This window comes from Lactuca serriola, chromosome 7 (genome assembly GCF_051521515.1).
Source record: "Lactuca serriola cultivar US96UC23 chromosome 7, Lser_US96UC23_V15, whole genome shotgun sequence".
In the NCBI taxonomy this organism is placed as follows: Eukaryota; Viridiplantae; Streptophyta; class Magnoliopsida; order Asterales; family Asteraceae; genus Lactuca; species Lactuca serriola.
In genome coordinates this window covers 83400137-83418806 of record NC_136414.1, presented here as the reverse complement: position 1 = coordinate 83418806, position 18670 = coordinate 83400137, and the positions used below count along the sequence as shown (strand labels likewise).

The window sequence follows — 18670 nt, the reverse complement described above, 5'->3', positions numbered from 1 at the left end:
ATATATATATATATATATATATATATGTGTGTGTGTGTGTGTGTGTGTCTATATATATATATATATATATATATATATATATATATATATATCTATATATATATATATATATATATATATATATATATATATATGTAACATCCGAAATTTCAGGTATAATATTTATTCATTTTGTTTTGAGTTTTGTGGAAGAACTCGGCGAGTTGGTATATATATATATATATATATATATATATATATATATATATATATATACAAACAGAAAATGGTGAAAAAAAATGAGGGAAAAGAAGAAAACAGTAACAAAAAATCGTATTAAAAGCAAAGCAAGAGGTTGGAGTGGTGTAGAAAACAAACCTATGAATAAATCAAAAAGACGAACGTGTTAACTGTGCGTATATATCGTCTTTCTAGTTTCTGCAACAGATAGAAAGAGGGAGGCGAAGAAGGAGCAGCGATTCCTTTAATTCCTAAAAGCAAGGGTAGAAATTAGGTTTTTTTCATCAAAATTGAGAAATAAACACCAGAAATCGAAACATAACAAATCAATTATAAGTCGTTGTGCGGAGAAACAAATAACTGACTGAAAGAATGAGAGCCCTAAGGTGAAACGCAAGAAATATGAAGAAAGGGAAGGAGACGAAATAGATGAGTGTTTGCGGTTGTGATCATAAGATGAAAGGGATTCGAGGTTACATAAGGAGGAATCAAAGAGATAAGATTATGGATTGTCTGCGCATAAAGACATGACAAAAGAAATTATATCAGGATTCGAGGTCGTAGAAGGAAGAATCGATTGAATCGTTTTGAAAGAAGATGTAGAGATCATTGAAATTAGTGGGAGAATCTTTCTTATGTATCTTCCAGCACCATTGATCTTCATATTTTCTTCTCTGCTATAAATTGAAAAGAAAATAATGACTGTGTTATTGATTTTCAAACCAGAACAAAAAGAAACGGGTAATAAGGGTGAGGTTGATCAAATGATAATGTCATTAATAAATTTCATAATTTTCAAAATAATTTTATTTTTGGTGAGATTTAATTGTCATTGATAGAATTCTTAATTTTAAAAATAATTTTATTTTTGGTGAGATTTAATTGTCATCAATAGATTTCATAATTTAAAAAATAATTTTATTTCTGGTTAGATTTAATTGTAATTAATAGATTTCCTAATGTTAAAAGTAATTGTCATTAATAGATTTCATAAATTTGGTGGATAAAAAAAAAGTTGATCAAATGATAATGTCAGCATACCGATTTAACAGTAAAAAATATATAAATGAAACGCAATCAATAACCCTAATTGATGAAAGTGATATCACAAAGTTTTTCTTTTAATAATATTTAAAGATTAGAGATATTTATAAGTATTATTTACAATATCCAATGAAAATTCCAACCCAGCGGGTTTCAAATATTAATCTAAAATAGCCTTGACCTCCAACGAAAATTCAACACATAAACAGTCACTAAACAGTAAACAATGGGAATCACCATAAACAATAGGAGTCACCATAAAAAGTAAAAAACCAAACAAAAACCATTGTAAGCAATAATTAATATGGACTCTGTTACTTGAGTACTCATACAAAAGAGTTTACATAATGCTATATATAGATCAGCTATATAATAGTAAAGACTAAACCCATATACTTTTGATCCCATTATCCCATATACACCAATTCTAGAGCTTCAATTCCCAATAACTATAGCCATATTAGAAAATCTTCAAATCCATTTCACTCTATCACAATTTCAGACAAGCCTCCCTTTCTATTGAACCCACCTCCAAACTGTTGAATCCCGCAGCACTTGTACGTAAAGCTCTTGCAACACCCACTTATGTGCCTCTTTTTCAACCCACTGCTCTTGCTACTGCAACAACTTTTCACTATTTTCCCTAACTCCTCACTCGTAATATACTCTTTCTTCACATGCTTATGCTCATGATGATGATGATGATGATGGTCATGCTTTTTCAAATGAACATGACCATGGTCCTTCGAATGATCATGGTCATGACTATGCCCATGACCATGATCCATCAAATGATCATGTACATGATCATGTGAATGACCATGATCATGGTGATTGGAATGAGTATGTGGCTTCTCATCATTATGACTACATTCCCCTTTCTTTTTAACCTCACAACTCTGTGATTCCAAATCTTTGGTACTACAGCATTTCGTTTCTTGTATCGTTTTCTTTGAATTATGTGGTTGTACAGCATGCTTTACTTCTTGTATTCCATCATCATCATGACCATCATGATCATGAACCTCATCAACATCATGAGCACAACAGTCATCATTCTTCTCTTGTCCACAATGATTCACCTCATGAGCACAACAATCATCAACATCTTCGGGTGTTATAACATGATCATCATCATGACCACAACAACTATCTTGTACCACGTGCTTCACCTCTTGTACATTCTCATCATGACCACAACATTTATCCTGAACCGCAGATCCAGACGAGCATTGTGCGTGTGCGTGTGCGTGTGCGTGTGCATGATTATGCGAATGACTTGTACCAGTATGTGAATGATTATTCATGCTTCTCACACTTGTACCTTGAAGCAAAAGCATACTATTAAAAATCACCACCAAGCAAGTCCCGACGTCGGCGAGAACCGCCGCCCAAACCAGCGGGTGGCCGGCGATAGCCAACGCGATTATAGCGGCCTTGGTGATGATAGCGATGAAGATATTCTCGAATATTTTTCGACGGGTTTTTCTCGCGAGTTTCACGGCAACCGGGATTTTTCTAATATCGTTCGACATCAAAATGACGTGTCCGGTTTCGTTTGCCAGCGCCGATCCGGAAACTCCCATGGAGATTCCGATGTCGGCGGTTGCTAAAGCGGGGGCGTCGTTGAGGCCGTCTCCGACCATGGCGGTTGGTGACTCCGTTTGGAATTGTTTGATGATTTTTGCTTTGTCTTGAGGGAGAAGTTCTGCGTGAACCATGTCTAATGCTCCTCCTAACTGTGAATTCAGAAATTGAGTCGAAAGAAATGGAAAAAAAAGGGGGAAATTTGATTTTGATTTTGAATTACCTGGTTTTGTGCGTGATTGGCGGCGGATTGAGAGTCTCCGGTGAGCATGGCGGTTTTAATTCCCATTGATTTGAGTTGTTGGAGCGCTTCACGTACTCCGATTCGACATGAATCTGAGAGACTAAAGACTCCGGCAGGTGAAGATCCAATAAATATGTACCCTGTTGATTTTCCTTCATTGCTTTCGCTTTGAACTAATGGTTGAAAAATCAAGTTAGAAAAAAGAATAAGAATAATATGTGAATCTCATGTTAGATGAAGTTTCTTCACCTTGTGAACAGCCTGCTCTAATGGCGATCCTTTTGTTTCCGATATAAACATCTTTCCCATCAATCTTCCCGTAAATTCCTTCACCAGGAAAATCTTTGAATTCCTCCACATTTTCTGGTTGTGGTTCGACAGAATGAGACTGCGCATAATCCACAAGTGCTGCAGCCATTGGATGACTAGACTTGCTCTCTATGCTCGAAACCCTAAAATAAATCAATCACATGATCAGATGCTTCAAATGAATAGGCAATTACACTTTACAAGAATGATTGAATGAAGTTGTGAGAATGATTTACCAGTAGAGCAATTTCTGATTGTCAATGAGTGGGTGAAAGCTCGAGACAGAGAATTCTCCTTTAGTGATGGTTCCAGTTTTGTCAAAGCAAATAACTTTTACAGTAGAAAGTATTTCGAGGTATTCAGCTCCTTTGACTAAAAGTCCAGATGTAGCTGCTTTTGACAAGGCGCAAAATGCAGCAACAGGTGTTGATAAGATAAGTGCACATGGACATGCACTTACCAAAACCACCAAAGCCAAGTGATACCATTTCTCCATATCATGAACTCGCATAGCAGCTGGGATTCCAGCTAAACAGGCAGCTACTACACAAACACCTGTAAAAACCACAAAAACAAAACTTCAATCACTAAGTTTGTGCATGTCTTTCATATACACGACAGAGAGTTTTACCAGGTGTGTAATACTTGGCACATTCATCTACATATCGTTGAGTTTTAGATTTGTTATTTTGAGCCTCTTCAACGAGTTTTGCCATTTTTGCCACTACACAAGCTTCAGCTAAAGCAGTAGTCTTAACACTGATATAACCTGAAAGAATTAAAAATAAATAAGATTCTGTCTCAAATTAATGTTTTAAAAAATATAGATATGTAGAATGATTGCATACCATTTAAATTGAGTGTCCCTGCATAAACAATGGAGTCTACCTGTTTACCCACAGGAAATGATTCACCAGTTAGGGCTTTTTCATCGACTTCACATTCCCCCTCCACCACTATTCCATCAATGGGGATCATGGTCCCAGCTTTGACCGCAAGTCTTGTGTTGACTTTGACTTCGTTAGCGTTGACTTCTTCACCCGTGTCAGCTAACACAGCCTTTTGAGGAGCTATGCTCATCAATGATGACATCACAGCAGTCGCCTACATATAAATTTTTGCATCATACGTTTTGTAATAGTAGTATCGTTAAACAGAATGTCTGTCTGACTAATGTAAATCAGGTACACAGTGGTGTGCTAGAAAGCTAAAATAAGATAGTGTTTGTGTGATTTTGGGAGAGAGAGAGAGAGAGGGGGTGGAAATAAACCTTGTGACTTGCCCTTGACTCGAGCCATTCTGAAATAATCAATAAAAACACAATTGTGCCTGCTTCCCAGTAATCCTTTAGGAAAATTGATCCTCCAACTGCAAATATATTAACCGGTTGACATGGTGAATAAATGCACCAAAATTTGATATATAAGGAATTTTCTTTAGGGCTAAATGTGAGAAACAACAATGTATTTTCATCTATTTTTTTTTCTTTCTATTACAATATTGTAGCTTCAAATTGTTTTTTTTTTCTTTATAAGACATTGTATTTTGAAAAATATATCTGATTATTGCATCATATATTGAAAGAATTTGTTGTAAATTGGTTTGTATTTTGTGACATTTTTATAATTGGGTAGACTTCTCAAAATACAATTGTATAATAGGGGAAAAAAATGAACTTATGATGTTATATTAAACAAGTAAATAAAAGGAAGTTGCTATTTATTGTATTTGATCAATGCGATAATATAATCTCACTTGGGTGGGGTTGGTTATGTGTATATTTTTAATTATTTAACAAAATTAATATATTATTTATTAATAATGATTATATAGATGTATATTAAAAGGAAATAGTGTATCATATCCGATAATAGCCTCTTCTAGAGGTCTTAATGAGATTCTTATAATTTTTTTTTTCTATGAGATATTCTTTACTTTTTATTGATAGACATTGAGCATTTGATATGATACTCAGAATATGAGATATGCTCAATTTAGCATAGCAAACCATTTTATTTTTATTCTATGAGATATTCTTTACTTTTTATAGATAGACATTGAGCATTTGATATCAGATATTCAGAATATGATAAAGAGAAGTCATGTCTACCAATATTCCATTTGAAATTAATTAGTTACAAGTTATCTAAAAATCATCATTACGATCCAATTTAGCATAGCAAAACATTTTATTTTATTAGTTTTGTGTTGAAAAGTGTTTCATAATAATAATCAGATTAAAATGTTTTAATTTATTTTGAATGTCAAATACGTATCATCTAAAAAGTTGATAAAAGTTCTTTAAATTATACAAAAAGTGAAAATAACATCAATTTACTCCTGAGAGAGTTGAACCTCACAAATTTCAATATAAGTGGATAGGTTTCACATCTTGATTGATAGATAAATACCATCTCAAATCAAAGGCTTTTAAGTATTCCCATTTGGAATTTTAGCCCTTTATACATGTGAGTTAGAATATTCTATCAATTTTCTTATTTATTCCTTTTTATTGTTATTAGTAAAATATTATAAATAATCCTTTTTTTATTATTATCATAATTGTTTTGAAAGGACACCTTCCGATATCTAATGTGATCCGAACTTTGAATAACTTTATTTTAAAATACTTAAATCCTAAATGGTCATAGTTAACTTTGGATATACTCAAATATCTTGGTTTAATAAAATTCTATTTGCACATCAATACATCATCAAGAAGATCACAAAAATTTCGTCATTATACTAAACCAAATATAAATTTCAGCTACTAATATGGTTTTTTTGTCTTTGTAAAATGATATTTTCATTATATCAATTCTTATTGCGACCATTTAAACTTTTTAATAATAATAATAATTTTATAATTACATAAACTATAATCAATCAATCATAATAACATAATATAGAGTAATAATAATTACAATTATCGTCATATTGACAAAAATCACAAATTAAATATGTAACAACAATAATATAAATTATATTATAATATTTTCAATTATTAGTATATACGTAATAGATAATAATAATAATAATAATAATAATAATAATAATTATTATTATTATTATTATTATTATTATTATTATTATTGAATAAATGTATAAATGGTATGTGATGAGATGAATGTATTGGGCCATGGGTGAGAATGAAATGACCACATCCCCATGTAAATCGTGACTATTGACTTGTTTTTTAGATATTTGATTGGGACATCTTCCGATATGAAATACTTGTTTTCGATTTGATTCTTACTTGTTAAAACAATCTCATATATTATAAAAGAACTTAAAATTACTTACTTAATCATAGATATTACTTAATGTTATCCAAAAATTTCATATCCATAAATATAAATGTTTTTTATGAGAATGAAGGTATTATACCTGCAATGAGCATGAGAACATTGATGTCAAATCTGAAAATTCGTAGAGATGCAAAGGCTTTCAAAGTTAAGGGTATAATTCCCACAGCGACAGCTCCAAGTGCCAACCATTTAAATGGCGAATAAAAATATTTCAAAAATGACAGCAAAAGGAGGACACCACAAACGACGGCGTATGGGCTTGGGTACTTGTTTCCATAGTTTTGAACTCCTTTCATCCTCACATTTGCTTCTAATCGTGCTTGGTTTAGCGCCTTAACTAAATTAAACAAGGGTAAAATGGGAATAAACAGTTATCACATGATAGAAATGAATAATTTCAAGACAATATCCAAAAGAGAACTAGTATGGTTATTTTAAAAAAAATAATAATAATAAATTTTGTTACATTTACTAAAAGATAAAAAGATAAAGGTATAATGTTGTTTGGAATTAGAAAGATCAAAATTTTAAAACCAACTTCAATAATTTAAAATTTAAAATGATTAATAACATCGTGTTATTATATGTGAATAATGTAAAAACTCAGGACAGTTGGGAAGGAGGATATGGACAATAAATATTTTTCTTTTTAAAAAATATAATAATATATGTGCAACTTTCTTAAATTTCTTCGAAATGGGGACCATGATCCACTTTTATTAAACCGACAAGCGTGACGTTGCTTCCATATATTTCATTTCATTTAATAGGTAGGATTGCACTAATTTTGTTTTTTTATGATTAAAAAATCTTAAAGTGCTAAAAACCAGCATTAATATTTAATAAAAATAAATGCACTGAAAATAAAGAAACAGAATTTAAGGTTAACTTAATTACATTATATTAATTACATAGTAAAATATAAATTTTGTTAATTATATTAATTACATTTTAAAATATAAATTTTGTTATGTATAAAAAATTAAAATTTATTCAGGTAAACAGAATCATCATTTTGTCTTGTTAAAACAGTATTTTAAATATTTATTTTTGTAGGAAACTGAACTTTAAATTAACCAAATGTTAAGTTAAAATTCCATTCTTTTAAAGGATAAATATTTTATACAAGAAGTTAGATTTTTTTGGTAATAGTGTCGCTTTCTTGTTATAATATTATTCATACCGAATCCTCAACCTTATTAAGGTCCAAAAAGGAATATGTGTTTTCATTAAAAAAAACAATCAAATGAATCTCTATAGAAATATTATTTTGTTAATGGCTCTTTACGAATCTTCAGAAAACAATATAGGGTTTTATGGCATAAACAGTTATCAACCAATATTGATTGACAAAACTAAATAAATGTAAACAATAAATAACATAATTATAGAACGTTACCTAAACAATTACGTGGGTTTCACTCACATATATTTTTAACGACTTTACGTATCTAATTTATCGTTACATTTAATTATATTTATATTGAAATATAAGTTTGAAACTTTAATAGACAGATAAGCAAAGAGAATTTTCGATGTCTCCATACTTTTAAGTTGCTTGTAGAACTTGACTTCGTTATGTTTATGTCGACCCGCAAAGTTTTCACTTTTAACAAATCTAGAATATATCAATTTATAACTGCTTACTGTAACTTCATGATTATGAACATAATCGCTTGAGATATTTACTATAATCTTACATATAAAATTAATATAATATTTTCTCTAACGCGTGGAAATGGAAAAGCATGAACTATTGGTGAAACATGTGTATTGTTTTGAAATTGGACTCGATTGTAAAATTGGTCGTATTTTTTCCAGTGAAAAAAGTGCCAAAAAAGTTAAGAAATGCCGTATGTTAAGCAACAATGAATCAAAACAATCGGATCCTTTTAATCATGAAAACAAAATTCAAATCAGTTTCTATCTGTAGCTTTTGAAATGATTGTTCTACTTCTACGGTTGAATGAACAAAATGTAAATCTAATCCTCAAACAGATGCATAGCTGTATGATATTTACCGATTTGAAACTGAGAAATGAGGGCGGCGTCGTGAAGCACGATAACAGTTCGGGAAGGAACGATGACGGAGACATGGTGAACGCCTTCAAGAGGATTAAGAATCTTCTCGATCAGTGGCACCTCAGATGAACAGCATAGACCCAACACATCGAAATAGCTTTTCTCCAAATCCTTTGTGGAATCTTCCTTCATCGCTCTGTATATCACAAATCACCAATCGAATACTCCAATTCGAGGAGGAATGGAAGATTTTTGGGGCAAATATCCAAGAGTAGGTGCGAACAAGTGAGGAACGAAGTAAATGGTAAGCGGTGAGAGGAAAGGGTGGTTATTTGTAGTGTCGATGGGAGGGTGGGTGGGCTTGGAAAGCACGAGTTTGTTTTGATTTTACAAATATTAGAAGAAATTACACAAATAGTCCCTTGGTTTACAAAAGAGACCATTTACATCGATGGGTAAGTTTAGAAAACCTTACACTATAAAATAAGTTAATAACCTCTTTGATGGTAACTTTTAAATTTTTTTTTTGCTATTTTATTTTGGAAAACTTTTAACTATCGAAAAACAAAATCTTTGTAAGAGGTTATTCTAAAGATTTATTATATTTTAATATTTTAATCTTTTTGAATGAATTGTAAATTTTGGGTTTGCAAAAAACTATAAATAAAATCCAAAATCTTTTTAAGCTGTATTCGATAGTTTAAAATTCAAAATTTTTGGGATAATGAATTAAAAAAGGTAATGTATTTTTTAATTTGTGTACACTTGGTTACTGACTTTTATTTTCGTCCACATTTACCCCTTCAATTTGTTAAACTGTACACATTTAGTCCCTTATGACTGGCTACTCGAGGATAATCAGTAAAAATGATTTAATAGGGTAAATATTTCTCAATTTGTACACATTTAGTCCTTAATATTTTTGCACACATTTAGTCCTTAATATTGTTTTTGTTGCAAAATAAGTCATTTTTTTGTACTCGTTCCATACTTATGAATGATTTCTTTAGTTTTTTCTCACGACATCTTACGTGAGATAGTTATATGGTGGTGGGATAGGTTGAGGTGGTCCTGCTATATGTTGTAGGCCAAGATACCTGGTGCGGGCCGGCTGTAAGGTGTAGGCACGAAGGATCGAGAAGAGCGGTTAGGTTAAGGCGGCATGCCGTCAAATCCTGGGTATTCCAGTCTGATGACTGATTGGACCTGTTGCATGTTGACATTCCAGTCCGATGACTAATTGGGCCAAGGAATTCAAATCTGATGAGTGTGGGCTCGTTATACATGATAATACGTTTGTTGTATCGAGTATTTTGGGGAAAACTCACTAAACTTTGTGCTTACCCAGTTGGTTATGTTTTCAGGTTCTATCATTGATCGTGGGAAGGTGAAGGCATGACTGTACACACTCATCAATAGTATTGAGGATTCCTCGTTTCTTATATTACTCTGATTTTCGATAAATGTATTTTGGAATAAACGTTTTCTCTTAATAATGGATTTATAATTAGGGACTTTTGTCATATTTAAAAATGAAAATTTCTTGTTGTGAAAATGAGACGTTACACATAAACATCAACAGCCCCACACACTTCATCAATGATTGTCCCAGGTAAGATGTCGTGAGAAAAACCTAAAGAAATCATTCATAAGTACTGAATGAGTACAAAAACAAAAATGACTTATTTTGAAACAAAAAAATATTAAGGACTAAATGTGTACAAAAATATTAAGGACTAAATGTGTACAAAATAAGAAATATATTACCCTATTAAGTCATTTTTCCCGGCTAACCTGGAGTAACCAGTCATAAGGAGTGAATGTGTACAGTTTAACAAGTTGAAAGGGTAAATGTGACGGAAAAAAACTCAATGACTAAATGTGTACAAATCGAAAAATATATTACCCTTTTAAGTTATTATCCTCGAAATTTTTATAGTTATGGTTTCTGAAAAACTTGAAAAGACTGTTTTAACTTTTTAACTTTTGTGTATTTTTTTTAAGATTTCTTCTTATTTGAATAACCAAAAAAATAAAGTATCCCCCCCCCCATTTTTTCTCTCTTCCTTGTTTAGAGATCTAACAAACACTAGTCATTATCAGGTACTGATGTGCTATAAATTACCCACTAGTTTTAAATTTATATGCCTACGAACTAGCTAGAATGTGATGGGTTTTGAGCAATACATCATTCCTATGGTGTACATGCAAACCCTAATAGCTTTTGGATCTAGTTTGTCTAATGAACATGCAATTGAATATCCAAAGCTATAAACCCTAGATCTAGCATACAGTTAATCATATTAACATAAATTAGGGTTTAGATCTTACCTTTGATTGTTATGTAGCAATAACAATCAATCATTGGCTTCAGAAAGCTTAGTGCCTCAAATGTTGCACCTCTAATGGAGTCACAAACACCAAGAGCAACTTGGATGAAGAGGAGAAGAGAGGAGGCAGCCAAAAAACATCTACAAACCCTAGAGGGAGGCAATAGGGTTCCTTTATATAGGTAGGCTATTAGGGTTTTCAACTAGGAAACCCTATCTGACTACTTAAGCCCTAAGCAGCCCATGGATTCCTTTAACATATCCCTTGGACGATTTCTAATGGGCTTCCCCATAGAATTCGTCCAACCTATATATTATTAAGTAATCCATAGCCCAATTGTAATTATCTCATAATTACAAATCCAGTCCCCTAAGTTTAATTAATCTCTTTTAGCCACAAAATTAATTCTTAATTAATTCTTGACTAATATTAATTAAACAATATGATTTCTCCTTTAATATATTATTCTTATAATATCTTAATAAATCATAATTAAACCTTTCTCTCCTTAATTCATCCTATATATTGCTATGGTGAAGGCAACCCAAAAGGACCATGCTCATAATTGGGTCAAGTACATACCAAAATAGTTATGGACTTAGACACTAATCCAACAGTCTCCCACTTGGATAAGTCTAATAACTATTATGCGTATAACTTCAGATCCTGATTAGCAATCGTAGCTTTCAAAAGCCGCTGTCAACTCTGATCTTATCAGAAGCGTGTCCTTTAGATAAGGGATTATATATTCCTCCATTCTTGATATTGTATAGACATGAATTTTAATCATTCTCTCTATACTATTTTCCGACTTCTGATTTATGACGACTGACAACAGACTACAATTGAACACATCAACTTAGTCTCGGCTTGGCCAAGCGCTTATGTGCCATCACTAAATCATCGAGGGGCCCAAAGATAGCGCTTTTATCCCACTTTGGGTAAAAGGAATGGACAAACTTCGACTCAAATGCTCGCTTGCATTCACTCATCCAATCACACACAATAATAAGTTTTATGACACCAAGTTACTGGTGCGTTTACTTATTATCAATGTGAAACCGACCAACAAATAACAACTCACACATCTTGGTTTTAAGAATATACAGTATTATCGACTCACAATCACTCGTGATAGAATCCATGAAGTGATTCTGGTGAGTGTGGGTTTAATCTAATGCTCAAAATCATATTCATAATCACTCATGAACGTTGCAGCAAACCTTTTCTATGTCTAATACACTTTAGACAATCTACAAACCAATTCATAACAGTCTTCATTCATACCTACTTTCAACATATGAACGACTGTGGACCATTTGAATAATTTGATTATTCTGAAATAATTAATTATTCAGGAAGTCAAAACATGCAAAGTGAAACACAAGAATAATACTAATCCTATATGGTCCCAAACCTTTGAGTATAAATAAAACACCTTTTACTCATCACCATATCGATTACTCATTATTTGTTGTTTCTGTTAATTAACTTATTACTTGAATTATTACTACACTTGTCCCATGCTCTCAGCATGCACACAATGTTTACCTACGATCCTTACTTTGTGAAATAGATCAAATGAACACATTTACAATCATACTCATTTCACAACTCCCAATACTTATCACAAGTGTAAGAATATCAAATTCTTGCCACTTATAGAATATGCTAGATTCTAACATTTTATGCAATGATCCTTTCGCAATTTCATAGCACAATAGTCACAATGACTATTGCCAATGAAATTACAAAGTCCTCTATTGGAGATTGTTACAAGACAATTCCATAGACGTGATGTCTCTCACTTAAAGTACATTCCTTTGAACATCCTTTTGCATAAAATTTTCTAATCTAGACATAAACTCTCAATATCCAACTCCCAATATGGAAACATTTCCATATTTTCCATATGACAACTCATTCATAATAGAATCTTATCTATTCATAATAACGTCGATATGGTCCATCCAATACCATACTCCCAACTACTCACAAGCAACCAATCTTCAGCGAACTTTGGATCGTCCTTTGATAGTCGTTTAATTATTTTAGTCAAAACCGGTTCTAGTCCTTTTTCCCTCTTAATGCGCTAGACATTTGGAAAATTTTAGAATGGTCAAATATTATAGCATTTGCAATCAATCCTATATCCGAAGCGTATGGGACACGATGCATAATGTCTTACATAAAGATGTGATACTTTATCAATCTTATGCCATAATATTTTATGTGTCACGTTCTCACAATTCGAACTATGAAGAGGAATGCCATAATCATAATCGAAATTTGAGAACACACTATGTATCCTTGACTAAATTTATTAAAATTTCTCAATCTAAGCTTCAGATTTTGAAACGAAGTACAATATTCTCTCCCTTAGTTATATCAAAACAACTTTTCAACCCTTACGACTTTGTAAAGTATAACTCTTGTTTTCTATAATTAATATTGCTAACTTGCAATACTTGCCTTAATAATCATACAAGCATAACATTTATGCTCCCACTATCATGATGATCATTATCATATAAGCATAACACTTATGCTCCCACTAGCTTTGACATATTTTTAGAAAACAACTGAACTTCCAGAAAACAATACCTATTGAATTTCTTAAGTTCATATTTCGTATATGATAAGTTATTAAATAAACTTGAAGATCGATTAGATCTTTATAACAGGTAGTATGAAGAATGAAAACAGTAAACAAGACAAAGTTGAATCACAATATGTCGAATGATTGATTCAAACAATCCTCAGCAGAGCTCGACTAAGAACTTCCGCTGTAGAGGATTTAGGGTTACAAGAACAATAATAAACTTCTGAATAATTTCTGATCTATCATTCTATCGTTTCAGTCGTTCTCATCGCTTTCTTAAGATGCATGCAAGCACCTATATTTATATTAAACCCTATCAAGCTCACGGTTGGACAGGCCCAAACCGGAGATACAAAACTTGGACTAATAAGCGAGCCCAATAGACGCAATACAAAACAAAACACGACCCAACAATCTCCCCCTTTGCGTCAAATTGGAGCGAGACTACTTCTTCTTCTTGCTTGGGCCAGCAGCGAGAACTTTCTTCGTGGTATCAAACAGACGAGAGATTAGAGCAAGGATCGTTTGTCTGAACCGAATGTACCAATGTATCATGTCGTCGAAGTACTTGACATCATCCGCTGAGTTTTGCTTGCATCTGTGGATGATCCCCAACACATGCTCTAGGCAAGCAGTGGTGTATAGATGTTTATCAGCTAAGGCAAAAAGACATTTCTGTCCTTCATTCCTAGTGAACATGACAAAATTTCTTCTTGAATCAATTCTGCCCATCTGCATTTGGTTCAGATCACTGGCCGAGCCAACAGGAGAGATTTTTGGTTTCTTTTTAAGTACGCTTGCTATCTCCTGATCCATCAGTGCAACTTCCATGATGTAGCACACCAGCATCCTCTTGAGATGGTCGATGATCGGACCATATTCAGCTTCGTTGGTCAGAAGGATGTTGTGCAAGATTATCCAATCATGGGGATTGAGGTTCGGAAGATCTGCTAAAGAAATGGCATGTTCGGTTTTGGCAGACCCTCGAAGCACTTTGGACCGAACGTTGATAAACTTCCCTTCAATGTACGGCTTCAAGACCCGAACGTTGATAATCTTCTGAGTGCTCCAAGTCTGATATGGAGGTTGAGCAGCTTTCAGATAGAAATCAATCAAGTCCCGATCAACCTGTGAATGAGGATGAGGGAACTCGGCAACGTTGGAGAAGACGTGAAAGATGAACGCCTTTTGGGTCAGTGGCATGTCGAACTGAGAGTCGACAGTGTTGGAACAGTCAAGTGAAATAACAGGTTCCAGCCACAAGATGCTCGGAGTATCGATGGCTTCCTTTATCATCCTCTCGAGAGTCCAGTCAGGAAAAAGAGTTTTCCTACTCTCAAGAAGGTCGTGGGCTTCCTTCTGTTTTCGTTCAGCTTCTTCAGCTTCTCTAGCCACACGAGCACTATCATCAGCCACATTGCGTCGACTTCTGCGTTTTAACAAGTCGGCAATGGTTTCTTTGTCTTCTTCCTCAGTAACATGTTTGCCTTTGTCTTTCACACCCGAACCGGAGGCTTGGCCTACTGGAGGAGGTTCGGTTGTGTGAGTTGCCTTTGAGGATGGAGGCGGTTGAGACATGGACTCCTTTTCTCCCCTTGTTTCGGAATGGACACGAAATCAAGTAGCCCTTCGATTTTTCTTAACAGGGCAAGGGCAGGAGCAAGCTTCTCTGCAAGGTCTCGCCTCACAGTGTAGTTCAGGATGGGATCATGTGCTTCAAGGATGTTGGATATAGCCGAGTGGACATCCGAAACACACGACTTAATCACCTCCCTTTCAGACCGAAGAGAATCAACCTCCTGTTGAGAATTAGAGAGTTGAACGCTTTTGACCTTCAGAGCGGTGGTCTTTTTGGCTAAAACATCCATCAACGAGTTCTCAGCAGCCAAATCTTCTTGGAGTTTTGAGAGACGCTCGTCAATAGTAGCACGAAATGCTGAGTTGTCGTCTGAGAGTGTGTGACGTAATGAAGCGAAGGACTTCAACTCAGTGGAGACAGACGTGGCCAACTGTTGAACAATCGGTTCCAACGTAGTCTTAGCGGCATTTGGACTCTCCTGTAAAGACTTTAACAAGATAGAGGCATCAGAAAATAGTTTATCGACTTTTTCGGTCGCTGCCTGACAGGCTTTTGTTGAGGCATCAATGGCGGAGGTTGCAGAAGCGAGAGAATCTTGCTGAGCCTTTGAAAAAGCATCAACAATCTTCTGAACAGCGGCTTTAGAAAGTGATGATTGAGACATAGAAGAAGATGCAATGAGCAATTCAACCTTGTCATGGAGCTCCTTGAGATGTTTCTTTGTAACCGGAGCGTCATCATCATCATCGCTCTGTACTTGAAACGGACTATAGTAGACCGAGTCAAATGTCATATTTTCCCCGCCAAGGAAAGTTTCTTCACCCTCGGAAACATGACCAGGAGAAGGTGGTGGTGGTGAAGCTGGTGGTACAGTAGTATGGGTAGGTTCGGGTTGGGTTGTTTCGGGTATAGGTGTAGGGGTAGGTTCGGATGTGTTTGTGGTTTCGGGTGCTGGGGTAGTTTCGGGTGCATCAATATGAACCCCCGTATCAGATACGTTGGCTCTAACATCTGCAGTGGATGTTGTGGTTGCTTCAGTGAATATTGGTGGTGGCATTGGGATTGAAGTGTTTGGAATTTCAGGGGTAGGAGGTTGGGGTGGAGTGTTGCCTCGTGGAGAGTCTTCAGAACCCGAACTCTCTCCCTCAGACTCACTTGAGGAAGAAGCGATAACTAGCTTTCTCCTGGGTTGGGTTTTTCGCCTATTTTGCTTCGGAGATTGAGCAGCCTTTGTAGATTTCCTCTTCTTTGGAGAAGGGCCTTTAGCGCCTTTCGCCACCTGTTTCCCTTTTTCAGCCTTCTTGCCTCTTGGAGCAGGCTTGTCGGCTTCGTGAATCGACTTCAACATCTTCGGTGTGAGATCCCTTGGACCAGAACGCTTAAATTCTTTGTAAGTTCTGATAATCCGGCTATCAGCGGGAACATCACCATACATAGACTCCGGAATGGAACCGTTGAATGGGAACTTGGACGCATCTGAGATAATGATCTTCGTGGTATGGAATGTACCGATCGAAGACATTGGAGCACCGGCGACAATGGGGACGTGGTACTTGTCCATCACCCATTTCGTTACCAAAGTCCAGAACCTGGCGTAGGAAATTTCAGAATGCCTTGATGTAGAGGAGAGACTCTGGATGAGTTGTTGCCACAGAATGGACCCGTAATCCATGTTAATGCCATTGTAGACACCATACATTATCGATAAGAACAACCGGCTAGCACCATCAGAACCAAAGCTTCTTTCAGAGAGTCCTTTGAATAAAACAGTGAACAGCCCGTTCCACTGTGGCGGTAGGCACGACTTCTTGAATTTCACGACTGAAGTAAGCACCTCCGTATAACCCATCTTGTAAAACATGTTGAACAAGTGCCCCATGGGAATCGTCTCAGGATTAACCCTTGTAGAGTCAGCGTCAAACCCTAACAGGGAGCAAAATCGTTGCTTGGAAATTGAGGCTTTGTGCTGAAAGATGTCGAAGAAGATCCTATCCACAGCCTTGTCGTAGTGAGCAGTCGCAAAGATCTGCGACAAGAACTCCATTGGAACTGATTCTGCCCTTGTAAGTGCAGGAACAATTGGCGAAAACCTTAAACACTCGATTATCGGGAACATGAAGGCGTCGTAAACGTGAGGAGATAAATCGATTATCAGGCTTTGTTGTGGGCGAATAGGCAGAATGTGGGATGTTGCGTGAACGGAAGATGAATTTGCCATTGCTTGAAGAAGGTGAAGAAGATGATGAACGGTGAAGATTCAGGGATTTCTTGCGCTCTGGGAATTTTAATTGCAGTAAAGAGGTAAATGGTAGAGGATTTTGCCTTTTATACTGTGGGGTAAAGAGAGAGAAAGATCTTCCCAAATCTTCTATCGAAAAACGAAGAGTTTTCCGGAGTTGACTGATGCGTGACAGTTGGGGTAGCCGATGATCACGCATGAGAGAGAGTGTCAGATGCCAAAGAACACGCCTCCCATCAAGCGCCGTTTGGATATGAACCGTTTCAGATTCACACGCGCCTTTCTTGCGACGTTTGGAGATAAAACGCTTCCGATTCTCACGCATGCCCTTTTAGCGCCGTTTGAAGTCAAATGGATTAGACTCCCGCCTGAGTCAGCACGCCTTTATCTTATCTCTTGAAATTGTAACGACATCTTTTGAACAATTCCGCCACGTGGAATAAAATCAACCATATCCTGTAATCGACTGCCAATCCAAGTAAAATGCCTTGTAATTAATGAAACCTGAATTTTGGAAAATTAGAGATTTTCGTGCTAAGGGTGTAAAAGAGAAGAAATAAAGCAATAATTTGTGGAAAAATGTGATGTCAATAAAGACACGAAACAAATGATCCCGGGCACGAATCTCTTCCTTCAAAGTCAAGAAAGACCTTAAAGTGTTGGTGCGGTTTCCCGTTGAATGACGATCAAACACTTATTAAGAAGTGTTGAAAGGCTTCTTTTAATTAGGCTTATTAGGGTGGCTTTTGCTTCGATTCAACATTCCTAATCTTGATATAAGATAGAAAGTGAACGAGGTACTTGTGAGACCGGTGTAGTCTGTTGAACAAGTAGGTTGGGAATAATTTAAAATGGCTGGGAAGGAATATAAAATCTCAACAAAAATTAAAAAACTGGATCCCAAGGGAAGAAATGTTATGGTTTTTAACAATTTCATAGGAATCACTCAAAAGAAAAATTGGAGACTTCATGAAGATACATCCGTCAATTCATTAGTGAAAACTAGAGCAAATTAATTGTTCACCGTCAATTCGTATTAGGTATTGAATTTTGGGTTTCACTTAGATCGTAGTGGCACGAAACTAAGATCATAAACACAGAAATTGTGTAACCATAAACCTCAGTGGTAATTTCTGAGAGTCTCAAGGGTTACGTTTGTGAAACGAAAGTGATGGAGAAATGCAAT

General features: G+C 35.1%; 1 protein-coding gene across 1 annotated transcript; it reads right to left on the bottom strand.

Annotated features, from left to right (window-relative positions):
• Positions 1-1496: 1496 nt before the first annotated feature.
• Positions 1497-9075, bottom strand: LOC145062918 (putative inactive cadmium/zinc-transporting ATPase HMA3). Its single transcript, XM_079010508.1, has 9 exons — positions 8733-9075; positions 6791-7048; positions 4674-4771; positions 4252-4507; positions 4035-4172; positions 3640-3958; positions 3344-3546; positions 3074-3267; positions 1497-3002 (listed from the first exon to the last, which is right to left on the bottom strand). The coding sequence occupies exons 1-9, from the start codon at positions 8923-8925 to the stop codon at positions 1746-1748; spliced, it is 2916 nt and encodes a 971-aa protein (XP_078866634.1). The 5' UTR covers positions 8926-9075; the 3' UTR covers positions 1497-1745.
• Between the last annotated feature and the right edge of the window lie 9595 nt (positions 9076-18670).